This window comes from Hemitrygon akajei, chromosome 7 (genome assembly GCF_048418815.1).
Source record: "Hemitrygon akajei chromosome 7, sHemAka1.3, whole genome shotgun sequence".
In the NCBI taxonomy this organism is placed as follows: domain Eukaryota; kingdom Metazoa; phylum Chordata; class Chondrichthyes; order Myliobatiformes; family Dasyatidae; genus Hemitrygon; species Hemitrygon akajei.
In genome coordinates this window covers 184946577-184963492 of record NC_133130.1, presented here as the reverse complement: position 1 = coordinate 184963492, position 16916 = coordinate 184946577, and the positions used below count along the sequence as shown (strand labels likewise).

At 36.0% G+C, this 16916-nt stretch overlaps 1 protein-coding gene across 5 annotated transcripts in view; it reads left to right on the top strand.

The window, feature by feature from the left end:
• Positions 1-16916, top strand: part of usp20 (ubiquitin specific peptidase 20) — a 181985-nt gene that overhangs the window by 69711 nt on the left and 95358 nt on the right. For 2 of the 5 annotated variants that reach the window (XR_012099760.1, XR_012099761.1), the window contains exons 23-25: positions 5031-5099; positions 5316-5506; positions 9331-9390. Coding sequence is in view for 1 of the 5 variants with exons in the window: in XM_073052870.1 (XP_072908971.1) it covers positions 5031-5099; positions 5316-5473 (227 nt within the window). In the remaining 4 variants the exon portion in view is untranslated. Of the gene's footprint in view, positions 1-5030; positions 5100-5315; positions 5507-9330; positions 16739-16916 lie in introns of those variants that run through there. The other 3 variants (XR_012099762.1, XR_012099763.1, XM_073052870.1) reach the window with 2 other exon arrangements.

The window sequence follows — 16916 nt, the reverse complement described above, 5'->3', positions numbered from 1 at the left end:
TTTAAAGAAAACTTAAACCCCTTATTGAATTATGTGAAAAAGAAGCTTTCTAAATGGTCTCCTCTTTCTGTATCCCTAATTGGCCGAATTAATTCGATTAAAATGAAGATTCTTCCTAAATTTTTATATCTTTTTCAGGCTTTACTTATTTTTATTCCTAAGACCTACTTTGATTCTTTAGATTCAATTTTAACATCTTACATTTGGAATAATAAACAAGCTCATTTAATTAAAGTTTACCTACAAAGAAATAAAGAGATGGATGGATTAGCCCTACCCAATTTTAGGTTTTACTATTGGGCTGCCAATATAAGGAATATTACTTTTTGGTCCTATTATATTTATCGTAAAGATTGCCCATCATGGGTCTCCTTAGAAGTTAATTCTGTAAAAAAAATCCTCTATTGTCTCTCTTCTTTTATCATACTCTTCTTTTTCAGCAAATAAAACAACAGATAATATAATTGTTAAGCAAAGTTTAAGGATCTGGTCTCAATTTAGAAAATTTTTTGGTTTAGCAAATTTTTCATTATCATCTCCCATTTTCCTTAATTATTTTTTTATCCCTTCCATGACTGACAAAGTCTTTAAGGATTGGGATGAACTAGGTATTAAGTGTTTTTGGGACCTGTTTATCTCAGGATCTCTTGCTTCATTTGACTAATTGTCAACTAAATTTGCTCTGCCAAAAACACATTTTTACAGATACCTTCAAATTAGAGATTTCTTGCATTTCCAATTAACTACTTTTCCTATAGGTCCTGATAAAAATTTACTGGACGATCTTTTAAATTTAAAACCTTTTATTAATGGTTCTATTACCGGTATCTATAACTTGTTGATTGATTCTAGACAAGACTTTTTAGATAAAATAAAAAAAGCTTTGGAGGATGACCTAAATTGTCAGATTTCTGATGAAAGATGGAATAAATTCTTAAACGGGTTAATAAATAATCTTTCTGTGCTTGTCATTCTCTTCTACAATTTAAAGTGGTTCATAGAGCTTACATTTCTAAACAGAAGTAGTCCAGTTTTTATCCGTACGTTTCTCCACTTTGTAATAAATGCAACTTTGCTGATGCCTCTTTAATTCATATTTTTGGTTTTGCCCTAAAATTGAAAAGTTTTGGTGGCAAGTATTCCATACCTTCTCACAACTTTTTAGGGTCCAATTTGACCCAAATCCTCTTACTGCCTTGTTTGGTATTATTGCAGATGAAGATATAACTTTAAATATTCCTAACCTACAGGTTTTAGTTTTTACCTCTCTTTTAGCAAGGAGAGCAATCTTGCTTAAATGGAAGGGGTCTACCCCTCCTACACATCTTCAATGGCGTCATGATATTATGTCTTATTTAAATTTAGAGAAGATCCACTGTTCAGTCTTAAGTTCGAAACAATCTTTTTATGATATCTGGGGACCTTTCCTAAATTACTTTTCCAATTTATAAAGCTTAAAAGTGCACAGACTTTTATGTATATTTCTATCTTCTCTTCTTAAGCGAATATGGTTTTTTTTCTCATTACCCATTATCATCCATCAGCTTTTTTCTTTGGTAGTCGGTAGGGGAGTTGACTTTTTTTATATAAAACATTTCTTTTGTGAGGTATGACCTATCTTTAAATTTTTGATTACGGAGTGGTATACCTTTATGTGATATGCTATAACATTTTGATCAATTTTATTACAATATATGAATGTACACAATTTATGTTGAGATGTATCTATGTGTTGAACTCTGTAAATCTTGTTTTTTTTTCTTCTGAATAAAAATACTGTAAAAAAAATAGCACCAAAGTACTTTGTCACAAAATATAGAATCTTTTTATGATGACAAAAATATGAGATTGCACAGTTTTCTTTTCACTAAGGCATTCAGTAAAGTATAGCATTTCTTAACAGCATTAGATAGCAGTTGGAGGAGGTGGAATTCCCAATGGAATGATCATACCTAGATTCTAAATGGAGTAGACAAGGATTAATTGGCCTTTTCTTCCTCTGGATTATTTCAGTATATAGTACTCTGCATTGAAAGCAACTAAAGACAGTAAAGTTCTTTGTACTGTTAGAGATAAACAGAGAGGAGGAGATGGAGAATTTCTTGAATTCATTTATTTTAATGCTAGGAGCATTGTAAGAAAGGTGGATGAGCTTAGAGCACGGATTGATACCTGGAAATATAATGTTGTAGCTATTAGTGAAACATGGTTGCAGGAGGGGTGTGATTGGCAACTAAATATTCCTGGATTTCGTTGCTTTAGGTGTGATAGAATCAGAGGGACAAGAGGGGGAGGTGTTACGTTGCTTGTCAGAGAAAATATTACAGCGGTGCTCTGGCAGGATAGATTAGAGGGCTCGTCTAGGGAGTCTATTTGGGTGGAATTGAGGAATGAGAAAGGTGTAGTAACACTTGTAGGGGTGTATTATAGACCACCTAATGGGGAGCGAGAATTGGAGGAGCAAATTTGCAAGGAGATAGCAGATATTTGTAGTAAGCACAGGGTTGTGATTGTGGGAGATTTTAATTTTCCACACATAGACTGGGAAGCCCATACTGTGAAAAGGATGGATGGTTTGGAGTTTGTAAAATGTGTGCAGGACAGTTTTTTACAGCAATACATAGAGGTACCGACTAGAGAAGGGGCAGTGTTGGATCTTCTGTTAGGGAATGAAATAGGTCAGGTGATGGAGGTATGTGTTGGGGAGCACTTTGGGTCCAGTGATCACAATGCCATTAGTTTCAATATAATTATGGAGAAGGATAGGACTGGACCCAGGGTTAAGATTTTTGATTGGAGAAAGGCTAACTTTGAGGAGATGTGAAAGGATTTAGAAGGAGTGGATTGGGACAATTTGTTTTATGGGAAGGATGTAATAGAGAAATGGAGCTCATTTAAAGGTGAAATTTTGAGGGTACAGAATCTTTATGTTCCTGTTAGGTTGAAAGGAAAGGTTAAAAGTTTGAGAGAGCCATGGTTTTCAAGTGATATTGGAAACTTGGTTAGGAAAAAGAGAGATATCTACAATAAATACAGGCAGTATGGAGTAAATGAAGTGCTCGAGGAACATAAAGAATGTAAGAAGAATCTTAAGAAAGAAATTAGAAAAGCTAAAAGAAGATACGAGGTTGCTTTGGTAAGTAAGGTGAAAATAAATCCAAAGGGTTTCTACAGTTATATTAATAGCAAAAGCATAGTGAGGGATAAAATTGGTCCCTTAGAGAATCAGAGTGGACAGCTATGTGTGGAGCTGAAAGAGATGGGGGAGATTTTGAACAATTTCTTTTCTTTGGTATTCACTATGGAGAAGGATATTGAATTGTGTAAGGTAAGGGAAAAAAGTGGGGAAGTTATGGAAACTATGACGATTAAAGAGGAGGAAGTACTGGCGCTTTTAAGGAATATAAAAGTGGATAAATCTCCGGATCCTGACAGGATATTCCCTAGGACCTTGAGGGAAGTTAGTGTAGAAATAGCAGGGGCTCTGACAGAAGTATTTCAAATGTCATTAGAAATGTGGATGGTGCCGGAGGATTGGCGTATTGCCCATGTGGTTCCAATGTTTAAAAAGGGTTCTAAGAGTAAACCTAGCAATTTATAGGCCTGCCAGTTTGACGTCAGTGGTGGGTAAATTAATGGAAAGTATTCTTAGAGATGGTATATATAATTATCTGGATAGACTGGGTCTGATTAGAAACAGTCAACATGGATTTTGTGCGTGGAAGGTCAGGTTTGACAAATCTTATTGAATTTTTTGAAGAGGTTATGAGGAAAGTTGACGAGGGCAAAGCAGTGGATGTTGTCTATATTGATTTCAGTAAGGCCTTTGACAAGGTTCAGCACGGAAGGTTAGTTAGGAAGGTTCAATCGTTAGGTATTAATATTGAAGTAGTAAAATGGATTCAACAGTGGCTGGATGGGAGATTCCAGAGAGTACTGGTGGATAACTGTTTGTCAGGTTGGAGGTCGGTGACTAGTGGTGTGCCTCAGGGATCTGTACTGGGTCCAATGTTGTTTGTCATATACATTAATGATCTGGATGATGGGGTGGTAAATCGGATTAGTAAGTGTGTAGATGATACTAAGGTAGGTGGCGTTGTGGATAATGAAGTAGGTTTTCAAAGTTTGCAGAGAGATTAAGGCCAGTTAGAAGAGTGGGCTGAACGATGGCAGATGGAGTTTAATGCTGATAAGTGTGAGGTGCTACATTTTGGTAGGAATAATCCAAATAGGACATACATGATAAATGGTAGGGCATTGAAGAATGCAGTAGATCAGAGTGATCTAGGAATAATGGTGCATAGTTCCCTGAAGGTGGAATCTCATGTGGATAGGGTGACAAAGAAAGCGTTTGGTATGTTGGCCTTTATAAATCAGAGCACTGAGTATAGGAGTTGGGATGTAATGTTCAAATTGTACAAGGCATTGGTAAGGCCAAATTTGGCATATTGTGTACAGTTCTGGTCACCGAATTATAGGAAAGGTGTCAACAAAATAGAGAGAGTACAGAGGAGATTTACTAGAATGTTACCTGGGTTTCAGCACCTAAGTTACAGGGAAAGGTTGAACAAGTTAGGTCTTTATTCTTTGGAGCATAGAAGGTTGAGGGGGCACTTGATAGAAGTATTTAAAATTATGAGGGGTTAGATGGAGTTGACGTGGATAGGCTTTTTCCATTGAGTGTAGGGGAGATTCAAACAAGAGGACATGAGTTGAGAGTTAGGGGGCAAAAGTTTAAGGGTAACACGAGGGGGAATTTCTTTACTCAGAGAGTGGTAGCTGTGTGGAACAAGCTTCCAGTAGAAGTGGTAGAGGCAGGTTTGGTATTGTCATTTAAAGTAAAATTGGATAGGTATATGGACAGGAAAGGAATGGAGGGTTATGGGCTGAGTGTGGGTCAGTGGGACTCGATGAGAGTAAGCGTTCGGCACGGACTAGAAGGGCCAAGATGGCCTGTTTCCGTGCTGTAATTGTTATATGGTTATATGTCGGTGAAAACAGCTGAATGTATTTTTTTTTTCCTCTCCCAGAGCCTCCTGGTCCAATAGATAATAGCAAAATTGCAGTCATTAAAGGTGGCCATGTCCAACTAAAACAAGGTATGGAACCAAACAGTACTGATTTAAGAATAAAATATTTCAATATAGTAAAACAGGCATGGATATATTTCCTTCAAATATGTGCACTATTTAAATGAACATAATATCAGTGGTAACGTGGACCAAATCTAATGGCAGATTCATGTCCCTATAGATTGAGATTTCTTTACTAATTTTTTTCCTCTTGTACTTTGGTTCTCATTTTCTTTTAATTAGGTGCAGATTATGGTCAGATTTCTGAAGAAACGTGGAACTATTTGTTTACTATCTATGGTGGTGGACCAGAAATTGCCATGCGGCAGAACATTATTCAAGCTGATTTGGACAGCCCACAAGGAGAGAGGAAAATAGAAGCCGAAACTCGTGCTGTGTGATGATAGAGCTGGCTTAAAGTAACCAGTTGAAAGGTACATTTGTATAGAAGGAGACAAATATCACAGACTCTTACAGAACCAAAGAAGATGGTGTTATGATGCAGATCGGCCACTTAAAAAATATTGAATTTATAACAGGTTTGAGGGTCTAATTGATCTCCTTCTCCTGTTCCATGTTCCCTTGACATATGCAAAAATCTTATACTTCTGAAAACATGAAAAGTTAAAAAAATTAACATTAACTAACTGCATTTTATACTATCATTTAGTGAAATATTGCAGTACACTTCATATTTGCTTTATACAGGAATATCTGACTCTGAGACATGTAAGATATATTAGGACAAGTGACCAAAAGTTTGTTCATGGACCTAGTTTTTGAAAATCTTATTAAGAAAGCAGAGAAAGAGATATCAGAATAGAATTCCAGAGTTTATGACTTAACCACAAGTTGTGGATCAATTTTCAAAATGGAGATAACTTAAAACCAACATTTGGAGGCATGCAGACGTTCGCTTATGGATTGTAGGACTGCAGGAGGTTCCAGAATTTGGGAAGGATGAGGCTGTGGAGAAATAAGATTCTGAAGAGATTTGAAAGCACATGTGAATTTTAGAGCTTCGGCATTGTTCATGTGAGATCCACAGTAGCTCTGTGAATTTTGGCAATAGTTGAAAGAGATGTAGTATAAGTTATGATTAAAAATATTCAATTCTAGTATGTACATAAGAAATCCCATTAACTGTCCTAGCATAGTCAGCTGAATTTGTGTCCAGTAGCTCAGATAATACAGTTGGGATGTAGGCATTCTTGACAAGACGTGCATCTAATGTTCATTCTTAATCTCCTTCAGAAACTAATGGTTGAATTGCTGCAGACGATATGAAGAATTTTGCCTCATATACCAAAGAAATGGAAGTATGTCCATTTCATAGAACCTTGCAATGTAAAGATGTCTGCTAAATTGCTTTTCTGTGTGAGTTTGCCTTTTTGGCAGATGGGACAAATTAATATAGGTTTCTTTAACAGATGAGGCCTTTGACAAGGTTCTGCATGGAAGGTTAGTTAGGAAGGTTCAATCATTGGGTATTAATATTGAAGTAGTAAAATGGATTCAACAGTGGCTGGATGGGAGATGCCAGAGAGTAGTGTGGATAACTGTTCGTCAGGTTGGAGGCCAGTGACTAGTGGTGTGCCTCAGGGATCTGTACTGGGTCCATTGTTGTTTGTCATATACATTAATGATCTGGATGATGGGGTGGTAAATCGGATTAGTAAGTGTGTAGATGATACTAAGGTAGGTGGCATTGTGGATAATGAAGTAGGTTTTCAAAGCTTGCAGATAGATTTAGGCTATTTAGAAGAGTGGGCTGAATGATGGCAGATGGAGTTTAATGCTGGTAAGTGTGAGGTGCTACATTTTGGTAGGAATAATCCAAATAGGACATACATGGTAAATGGTAGGGCATTGAAGAATACAGTAGAACAGAGTGATCTAGGAATAATGGTGCATAGTTCCCTGAAGGTGGAATCTCATGTGGATAGGGTGGTGAAGAAAGCTTTTGGTATGTTGGCCTTTATAAATCAGAGCATTGAGTATAGGATCTTGATGAAGGGTTTCGGCCCCAAACGTCATCACTACCTCCTCCCATAGATGCTGTCTGGCCTGCTAAGTTCTGCCAGCATTTTGTGTTTTCATTGAGTATAGAAGTTGGGATGTAATGTTCAAATTGTACAAGGCATTGGTAAGGCCAAATTTGGCATATTGTGTACAGTTCTGGTCACCGAATTATAGGAAAGATGTCACCAAAATAGAGAGAGTACAGAGAAGATTTACTAGAATGTTACCTGGGTTTCAGCATCTAAGTTACAGAGAAAGGTTGAACAAGTTAGGTCTTTATTCTTTGGAGCATAGAAGGTTGAGGGGGCACTTGATAGAAGTATTTAAAATTATGAGGGGTTAGATGGAGTTGACGTGGATAGGCTTTTTCCATTGAGTGTAGGGAGATTCAAACAAGAGGACATGAGTTGAGAGTTAGGGGGCAAAAGTTTAAGGATAACACAAGGGGGAATTTCTTTATTCAGAGAGTGGTAGCTGTGTGGAAGGAGCTTCCAGGTGAAGTAGTAGAGGCAGGTTTGGTATTGCCATTTAAAGTAAAATTGGATAGGTATATGAACAGGAAAGGAATGGAGGGTTATGGGCTGCGTGCGGGTCAGTGGGACTAGGTGAGAGTAAGCGTTCGGCACGGACTAGAAGGGCCGAAATGGCCTGTTTCCATGCTGTAATTTTTATATGGTTATCTGAGGGACTCATTGAAGGGCTTCTGGTCACCTCTTGTAATTACAGTACCTTGACTGTTTCAGTTCAATTTCTAACCAATCACTATGCTCAGCATATTGATAGTAGAGGGTCTTGTAATGGAGATGCAATTAAACGTGAAAAGAGGTGGTTGGATATTCTGAGTAACAAATAAAATGCTGGAGGTATTCAGCAGGTCAAGTAGAATCTATGGGAAGGAATAAAGAGTCTTCATTTTGGGCCAAGACCTCTATTGCTTTCACTAGATGCTGCCTGACCTGCTGAATTCCTTCACCATTTGTGCGTTACTCTGGATTTCCAGCATCTTAAATATCTCTTGTGTTTATGGTTAGATATGCACTGTTGGAGATGGTTATCACTTGATAATATTATACCACAAAGCACTTTCCACCTGTCATCCCAAAATCCTTGGGTATCCTATGAAATTTCTGAAGCAAGTGATAGGTGTCCATTAAGTCATGGAATCAAAATGTCTATTAAGTGATACAATTGCTGGGATGTTATGTACAATAATTTAAATCTGCATGAAGAACTATAAAGTACCAATTTGATTTCAGTTTCTTCCTGAAATATGAAACTTCTAGTCTATGTGTACTATTCAAATATATAATGATAGTTATTTTAAAATTCACTATTCCCAAGTTGCATCTAGGGATGTTATCAGAGCAGTTTGAATAACTTCTCATTTCCATCTGAGTAGAAATTTATCCCTACTTGTTAAATATCACAACACTTTATTGTGGGAACCACATCTGTTCTGGTGTTTGGGATGTACGTTGGCAAATTGCCTTTTATCAAGTAGTAAATAGAATTAAAATATGTTCTTCACCAATCATCAGTGTGAAAATGGGACACTAAACTATGATTCTGGCTTAAAGGCAGGTTGGGAGAGAAAATAAGAGTTGCTTTAGGTTTGTGAGCTAACTATTGGCAAAGGTCTAGAATCTTGACATTTATTCACACAGACAAGGAAATGGAGTATTACATATGGACAACTCTGTAGCTAAGAATGGGCTATTTGGCAGAGTTTTTGCACTGTATGAGTAATTATTCTCCATGTAAGTCACATCCAATCCTGATTCGTTCAATTCCAACCAAATACTCATCAAGCAAAGAGGGAAAAAGAGTTAATATTTTTGATTATCATTCTTTGACTTGATGACCTGGGAAGCAGCTGATGTTGCATATGTTGTATATCTTCCTTGATTAGACTAATAGATTCCAATTCAACACAGATTCCATCTGACCTAAGGATTTCCAGCTGTTACTCTTCTTAAATTTGGTGTTTCTTACATTCAACTGCATCTATCTGTCCTACCTCTCTCATTTGCACAGTATTTTTTTGGAATCCCCTTAGTCGCTTATGCTAATCACCTCAACTAGACTTCCACAGTTAAGATATTTTTGGGTAATGAAGTTTGACAAGCAAAAACAAAATGCAACAGATAGAAATAAGTTGAACTGATCAGCATAGGAATCCTCATGCAATTGTTCAACCAGCAAAGACTAACAAGGAATAAACCTTTTTGTTTTGCAGGCTATGATACTGAGATGAAGGTTGTGAAAACTGCAACTTTTGCACCTGTGATGAATCTTTGTGAGCACTTTGTAATTTAACTGTAGAAATTCTCTTTTTTTTAAAAAAATGTTTTATTTCTTTCTGACTAAATGTATAGCTAAATCGAAAGAGTGCTTGGCATTATACACTGTATAGTAGACAATGCTATGGAAATATAATGCTGTACCAACCTAAGCCTAACTGTATTTCTTTAGAGGCTACATACAGTGGATTCCGGTTAATTGGGACACATCCAGACCAGTACAATTTGGCCAATTAAGTAGCTGCCCCAATTAGCTGAAGTTTCATGGAAATGGTTAAATAGGTATAAAAAAGACGATCTACCATTTAACTGAGTACTAAATTATGTATTTAAATGATAAACAGAATAAATTAGAACACTAAAAATACTACTACAGTGCTATAAAACTATGCATTAGTTACTGATGGTTTGCTGTAGTGTTCTTTTGATTGACTGTAAATGAACAAAATCAGTGCAAACACTTATTGCAGATAATGAACTGCCTTCACACAATGCCTTTGACAATTTCATCCTCCAAATCTTCATTTTCACTGTAACATTCAAGATGATTGTCGATACCTTCAAATGCTTTGTTGTTCCTAATTTGTTGAAGTAGTAAAATCATTCCATTTTCACTTCCAGCTGTTTATGACATCTCCAAGCCTGAATTCTTGAAACCACAGTGAGCAAAATAGTTCCGAATTGTCTTGCTGCTTATTTTTGGCCAGCTATCAGTGACAAAAATGGCTGCATTTTGAACACAATCCAAAAATGTACTGGTTAGTGGGTTAATTGGTCATTGTAAATTGTCCCATGATTAGGCTAGGGTTAAATCGTGGGTTGTCGGGCAGTGCTGTTCGAAGGGCTGAAAGGGCCTATTCCACACTGTATCTCTAAATTAAAATTTTAAAAAACCAATACACATAACTGATATTAACCATATAACAATTACAGCATGGAAACAGGCCATCTCGGCCCTTCTAGTCCATGACGAATACTTACTCTCACGTAGTCCCACTGACCTGCACTCAGCCCATAATCCTCCATTCCTTTCCTGTCCATATACCTATCCAATTTTTTTTTAAATGACAATATTGAACCTGCCTCTACCACTTCTACTGGAAGCTCATTCCACACAGCTACCACTCTCTGAGTAAAGAAGTTCCCCCTCTTGTTACCCCTGAACTTTTGTCCCATAACTTTCAACTCGTGTCCTCTTGTTTGAATCTCCCCTACTCTCAATGGAAAAAGCCTATCCACGTCAACTCTATCTATTCCCCTCATAATTTTACATACCTCTATCAAGTCCCCCTCAACCTTCTACGCTCCAAAGAACAAAGACCTAACTTGTTCAACATTTCTCTGTAACTTAGGTGCTGAAACCCAGGTAACATTCTAGTAAATCTAATATTGTAAAATTATTTGCTCTAAGCACAGTGTAGTGTCTAAAGTGCTGGTGACTGACACTAGTTAGAAAATGTTCGGCAACAGACTCTTGTCCAAAACTAAGCAGCATAGTGTCTCAAATAAATGAAGGTAATCACATCTATTTTGTTAATTAGTGTTTGTTCTTTAAGAGTTGCCCCAAAATAAATGGCTGCCAGATTAACCGGTTGCCCAATTAACCAGAATCAGCTGTGTTTGTATAAAAATTAAGTTGTTCTTTCAAGTAGGTAAGTCATTTATATTTCTTAAAGAACCTCTAGAACAGACTAATGACACATACAACACCCTACTGAAGTGGTCTTGAGCCTGACGTATTAAGTGAATTCTTCACATGGAGGCTTTTGTAGAGGAAAATGTTTCCCAGTGGTTTTGTTGGTGGCTTTACAGTGAGATAATGGAAAGTTGCAATGTTGCGGCAAAAACTGACCACAATGTATGAGGTAACATAGAAGACTAGTGATCAGGCCAGCTGCAGAGAACTATTTCTTTTCTCTTCATTGAGATTTTAATGAGTTTAATGCAATCTGATGCCAAGATCTACTGAGAAGTAGCTGTTTTTGCTTTTATACAGAAATATTTGAAGTCTTTAAATGTCAGCATAGTGCACTGATCACTGCTGTTGCAAATTTTGCTTTGTTTCACTGTAATTTAAGCAGTAGGTATTGGATTCTTGAAGTGATATTCATTTTTGAAGTGTTAATTCATTTTTGAAGTAATATTCCTTCTCAGTAGTTTTTGACCCTTTGGTGCACCATTTCGTACCTCAGGAGACAGACAACTTTTCATGAGATTTATGACTGGATGCTGGACTTGTGTTTGTGAGACATTTAGCTTGTTCTGACTTTGTAATTGCAGTTTGGTTTTTCTTGAAATGAACATCGTCTAAATGTTCTGGCCTTAAGATCCAGTCAAGTTTAGGGCTTCTTCAAACCAGACTGTGTGTTTGCCAAAGTTTAAAGCCATTCTTGATAGAAAAGCATACAGTTTAAATTACCTTCTGAATTCTACCTGACAGAGCAATTGGACAGAACCGTTATTCTACATTTTAAATGAATTAACAGGAGCAGCCAAGTTTAGAATATGTATGGTCTCATGAGTAGCAGTTTAGAAGGATTTGTGGGATTCATGCCAGTACAGATATATAATAAATTGCAGTAATCTGTGCCATTTGTGTACTAATTGACTTAAGACTGGGATAGCAGCCGTGGGATTTCTTCCTAGCTTGGGAAATTCTGGAATTTTCTGCACCAGAAGCAGTATATGCACAGGTCTAGGGTTTGTTCAGTGTAAAGACAAACAGATTTTTAAGCAGCATGGGTACTGAGGAACAGGGAGAAAAAACTGTAATGATTGTAATCTGAGTAGAAGCTCTTAGTGATGTGATCTTCGTGAATGCTGAACCAAACCCTAGATTTGTTTCTTCTTCTTGATGTATCATTGGTTGTATTTGAATGTGCACATTGAAATACCAACTTGCCTAGAATTTTAAGTGAAGTCTGCAGCCGTCAAAATAGATGATAATCTTAGAAAAATCAAATTTTTACTATTAATTCATTTGTGTAATATTGCTCATAATTCACATACTAATGTCCCACTTTGCTCTGTTTCTAATTTAGTTTGCTACAGCAATTGGACCTTTTAAATAATACATTATTGAAGTTCTGAATTGCAAAATTGTGGGAAATTTGTGATTTACAATAATTCAGAATTGATATATCGTAAATTCTCTTTTCATTATATATATATATATATATACACACCCCACCCTTCCCACCTGAACCTATTCAATGCTACATTTAATAACTGACCAATTAGTTATAAAATTTTCATTGTTAGTTTTATGTAATGGAGTATACATTCGAGAACTCTTAATGCTGTAAATCTAGTCAACCTTTTCATAAAAAAGTATACCAGTATTAGGATTTTTACTGCTAATTGAAGAAGAATAAGGTCTGTATATTTTTTTTATTTGAAAAGAATGACTAGATCTACAGACACAAACATAAGGGATTCCACAGGTGCTGGAAATACGTACAGAATGCTAGGGGTAAAAGGCAGGATCACCTAGTTCAAATGTTCACCCATTTCAAATGACTTCCCATTCACGTTCTGCTATGTCTGTCCATGATCCCTCTATTGCCATGAAGAGGCCAAACTCGGGTCGGAGGAGCAACACTTCATATCCCATTTCTTCCCTCTGGTTCCCCTCCTTCTTTCTTTTCTTTCATGGTCCACTGTCCTCTCCTATCAGATTCTTTCTTCAGTTCTTTATCTTTTCTACCTATCCCCTCACAGTTTCTTACTTCATCTCACCTTCCTGCTGGTCTTACCTATCACTTGCCAGCTTGCACTCCTTCCCCTCCTCCCCATCTTATCTGGTTTTTGTTTCTGCTCCTTCCTTTCCTGTCCTGGTAAAGAATCTCATTGAGAAACATCGACTGTTTAATCCCCTCCAATGATGTTGCCTGACATGTTTCACCAGCATTTTGTGTGTGTGACTAGATTTACAAAATTGAAGTTCTGCAATACACACTCCATTACATAAACCCAGCAATGAAAATTATATAGTTACATAGATGTAGCCTTGAATTGGTTCAGGTATACATGTGAGAAAATTTGGTATACATAATTTTCAGAATTATCAGGTTAGTTTGCTCAATTTCCCATAATTTTGCAATTCAGTACTAAGTTAATTTATTTTATAAAATTAGAGATCCAATAGCTTTAGCTAAGCAAAGTAAGAAACAGTAAAGTTAGTTCTTGAATTATAGGCAATATTAAATAAATAAATCAATGGTAACGTTTGAATTTTGAGTTTAATGATTAGTTTTGCACGGTGTAAACTGATGTACTTTCTATCTGATAATATATTTGGTTTGAAGCAAACTGCACAGTTGTGTTCAGCAAATTGCTATTAACTTAGTTTCTCTGCATCACGAGAATATAGATAGATGTCTACAGTCTCTCACCCAAGAGCAGGAATTGAGTACGATAATTTGCAGTATCATTATTTTGTTTTAGCAAAGTTGTACCCTATTTTGTTCTGATTCTTTCTGCTTACTTATATCTGCCTTACTACCACCTTCCTTGAGAAAATTCCAGTTCTGAATTTTGACCAAATGGTCTTTCTGTCCTGGTATTCTAGTCCAGTGTACTTAACATTGAAGAGCGCAGGATTTAGTTCATTTGTATAACTACATATGTGCAGGCTTTTTCTTTAAAACAATGTATTTAGTTGACTCTTTTGTTAAAATAATTGAATAATAGTTTTCTACCTCGTCAGTTGAGATTAGTGATAGTTTGATGCTGTCCTGTTTTGCTGTATAGGGGTTCAGGATGTGTTGCCTAGACACTTGTGTGTTCAAAATTGCCTTAAACCCAGGAACATGACTTTCTTTTAATTTTGTAAAGAGAGGAGGGTTAGGTGGAGAAGTACAGAGAAAAATATTTAAAATATTTGAAAACCAAGCAAAGCAGTAAATTGTTTCTGTGTAGAAATATAAAAGAATATTGAGGATTACATTTTGACTTCTGACAAACTACAATTTCAAATAGCTGATGAGAACCTTGAATTATCTGGGTAGCTTATTTCATTGAGTTGCCTTCATTTCAACCTCTCCTAGATCTTAGTGCTACACCTTCCAACACCAAACCATTTGGATAGTTCATATGTTCTGGTCCAAATTGGCACTTTTATTTTTTTCCCAATACTGAATTACTACCAACATCTGACTGATATGTTAACCAGTGCAAATAGGAATAATTCACACTCCAGTAATCCAGTAATGATTTTTCCTCACTCACAAAAAGGTAATATGAAATTGAGTCAAGGTGGAGGGGAGATGTTTATTGATGGTGAAAAGATTGGAAATGCGCCAAAATTTGTATACATATGATTGATACAAGTAATACTATATTTATCCAGGCATTGTTCACAATGAGCTATGTTAGCAAAGTGTTTTTGTCTTGCTGAAAAGTTCTGACAATTGGGTTCATGCATCTTATGATTATAAGATGTCGAAACTAATTGGTAAGCATGCTGCATGCAAGATGTAATATTATGGAGCAAGTTCACAAAATGTGAGATCTGACAGTGAACCTGTGGGACTTTGTTGTGTGAATTAATAGTTCCATGGTGCAAGGTGAAATATTGGTTCACACCAGTTGTTCTGCTGTTAAACAGTATTGATTCCTTTTCAAGAATGTGCTAGAGAAGAACAGCCCCATGGATTGGTCTTGATAGCAACAATGGGTTTCTTGGACTCCAGCTCTGGTGATAATTCTGACTTTTTAAGGCAGTAATTTTCGCTGCTGTAAACTAATTGCTTAAAAACAGTTGTGTTGAGTAGATCCACGATGGTATGTACAGCCATATATAGTTTCCAGATTTGAAGTGTTCACTGCACAATAGGAACCCTTGTCTGTTTCAAAATAATATTTCAATGTGATGTTTTTAAGAAACAATTCACTTTTGTTAAGCTCCTTTGTCAAAGATTCTGATTTTCCAGAAGCGTTTAAAATGTTTGTAAGATAAAACATTGCACAAATTTATTTTTTGTAACTAAATATTTGTTCAAAGTCTCCAAAATATTTGTCATGATGTGCACCCAATATGGATTGCTCAGAGTTAAAGTTTTCAATTTCTGAATGTAGTTGAAACTAATTGAATTATAAAGGAATTTAGTTGAGTAGATATGACCACAGTGTACAGCTTTAGAGTTACAGCTAGACCATTCCAGAGTGAAATCAGAAAGCACTTTTTCATGTTAAAGATAATGAGGCCTAGAATTCTCTCCCCAAAAATATGTGGATGCTGGGTTAATTGATTTTGATCTTAATGACTGAGATCAACAGTTAAAGGACCAAGTGGTATGGAGCTACTGCAAATTGAGATCAACTCAGCCATAGTAATCTTAAAATGACAAATTTGCTCTGAGGACCCAGTTGGCCTTCTGCTGTTGTCATGGTTCAAATGTGATATGTACCAGTTCAGCAATGGCGAATGGAGGAAGCAATCTTCTATAATAGAAGAACCTTGACCCTGAAACAGTGATTTAACTTGTTAGTTGCATTTTTTACAACTGGAGCACTGCATTGAAAAATGTTTCTAGAAATATTTGCCTTAAGAACTGGAAAATATTTCTGATTGATGTTTTGCTATGTCAGTGGCATATATAGTAAATTGTGAGATTGGGATAATGCCAAAAATACTCTGAAATTTCCCTTTTGCAGATTCCATTTGCTTTCATAAGGTCACTTGTGAATGCTTTGAAACTGACGATGTGTAATCAGAGTGCATAACTAATTTATCCCAAATATGTTGAGGAAAATCCTCAAAGCTTTTTACAAAGTATGCTGTAGTTCAGAAGTTTCTGAAGATTTCACTATGATCGAAGTTTGCTACTCCAGCTATAAAATGGAATGTGTATTATTTACATTGGCCAGATTTTGCTGATTTTAATATCATAACCTGCTACCTTGGCCCCATTGTAAAAGTGGAAATAATCTACTGTAACCTTTACCTTGTGTAGTGATTGCAAAATGGATATTTAAATTATTCTCACAAATATAAACCTAGTATAGAGTTTCATTATTGCTTCATAAGTAATGCAGGTCTAAGTGCACACGATATTTAAATAAAGTGAAATAAGTGGCATGAATAGTTTTGTTTAATTCCTTGTTTCTTTTTATATGCTTTGAACTATAAATAACATGACTAAATTTTATCAAAATTATTAGAATAGTTTTAGTTCATTGTTAGCATTTTCTCAAGTTTATTACCCATTATTTTTGATATTCACAGAAAGTGCTGTGTTATTCGAGCATAACTATTTTACCTGCTGCATGCATTTGCTGATGGGCAGATTGTTTTAAATCCATCTATTCTAATCAATACAATAAATATTGATAATTTGCACAGCTCATTTCAATGGAAGCTTGTTCTGTGAAATTTCCATTTAAGAATATTGCTTACAGAGTTAGAAGACAATTTTGGAAAATTAAGTGATGGCTTTTAAATAATCTACATTTACTTGTAGCACATTTGTAATGATCTTTATAGTGAAGTAGTTTTCACTTGGGAAACAAAGCTCTTCTC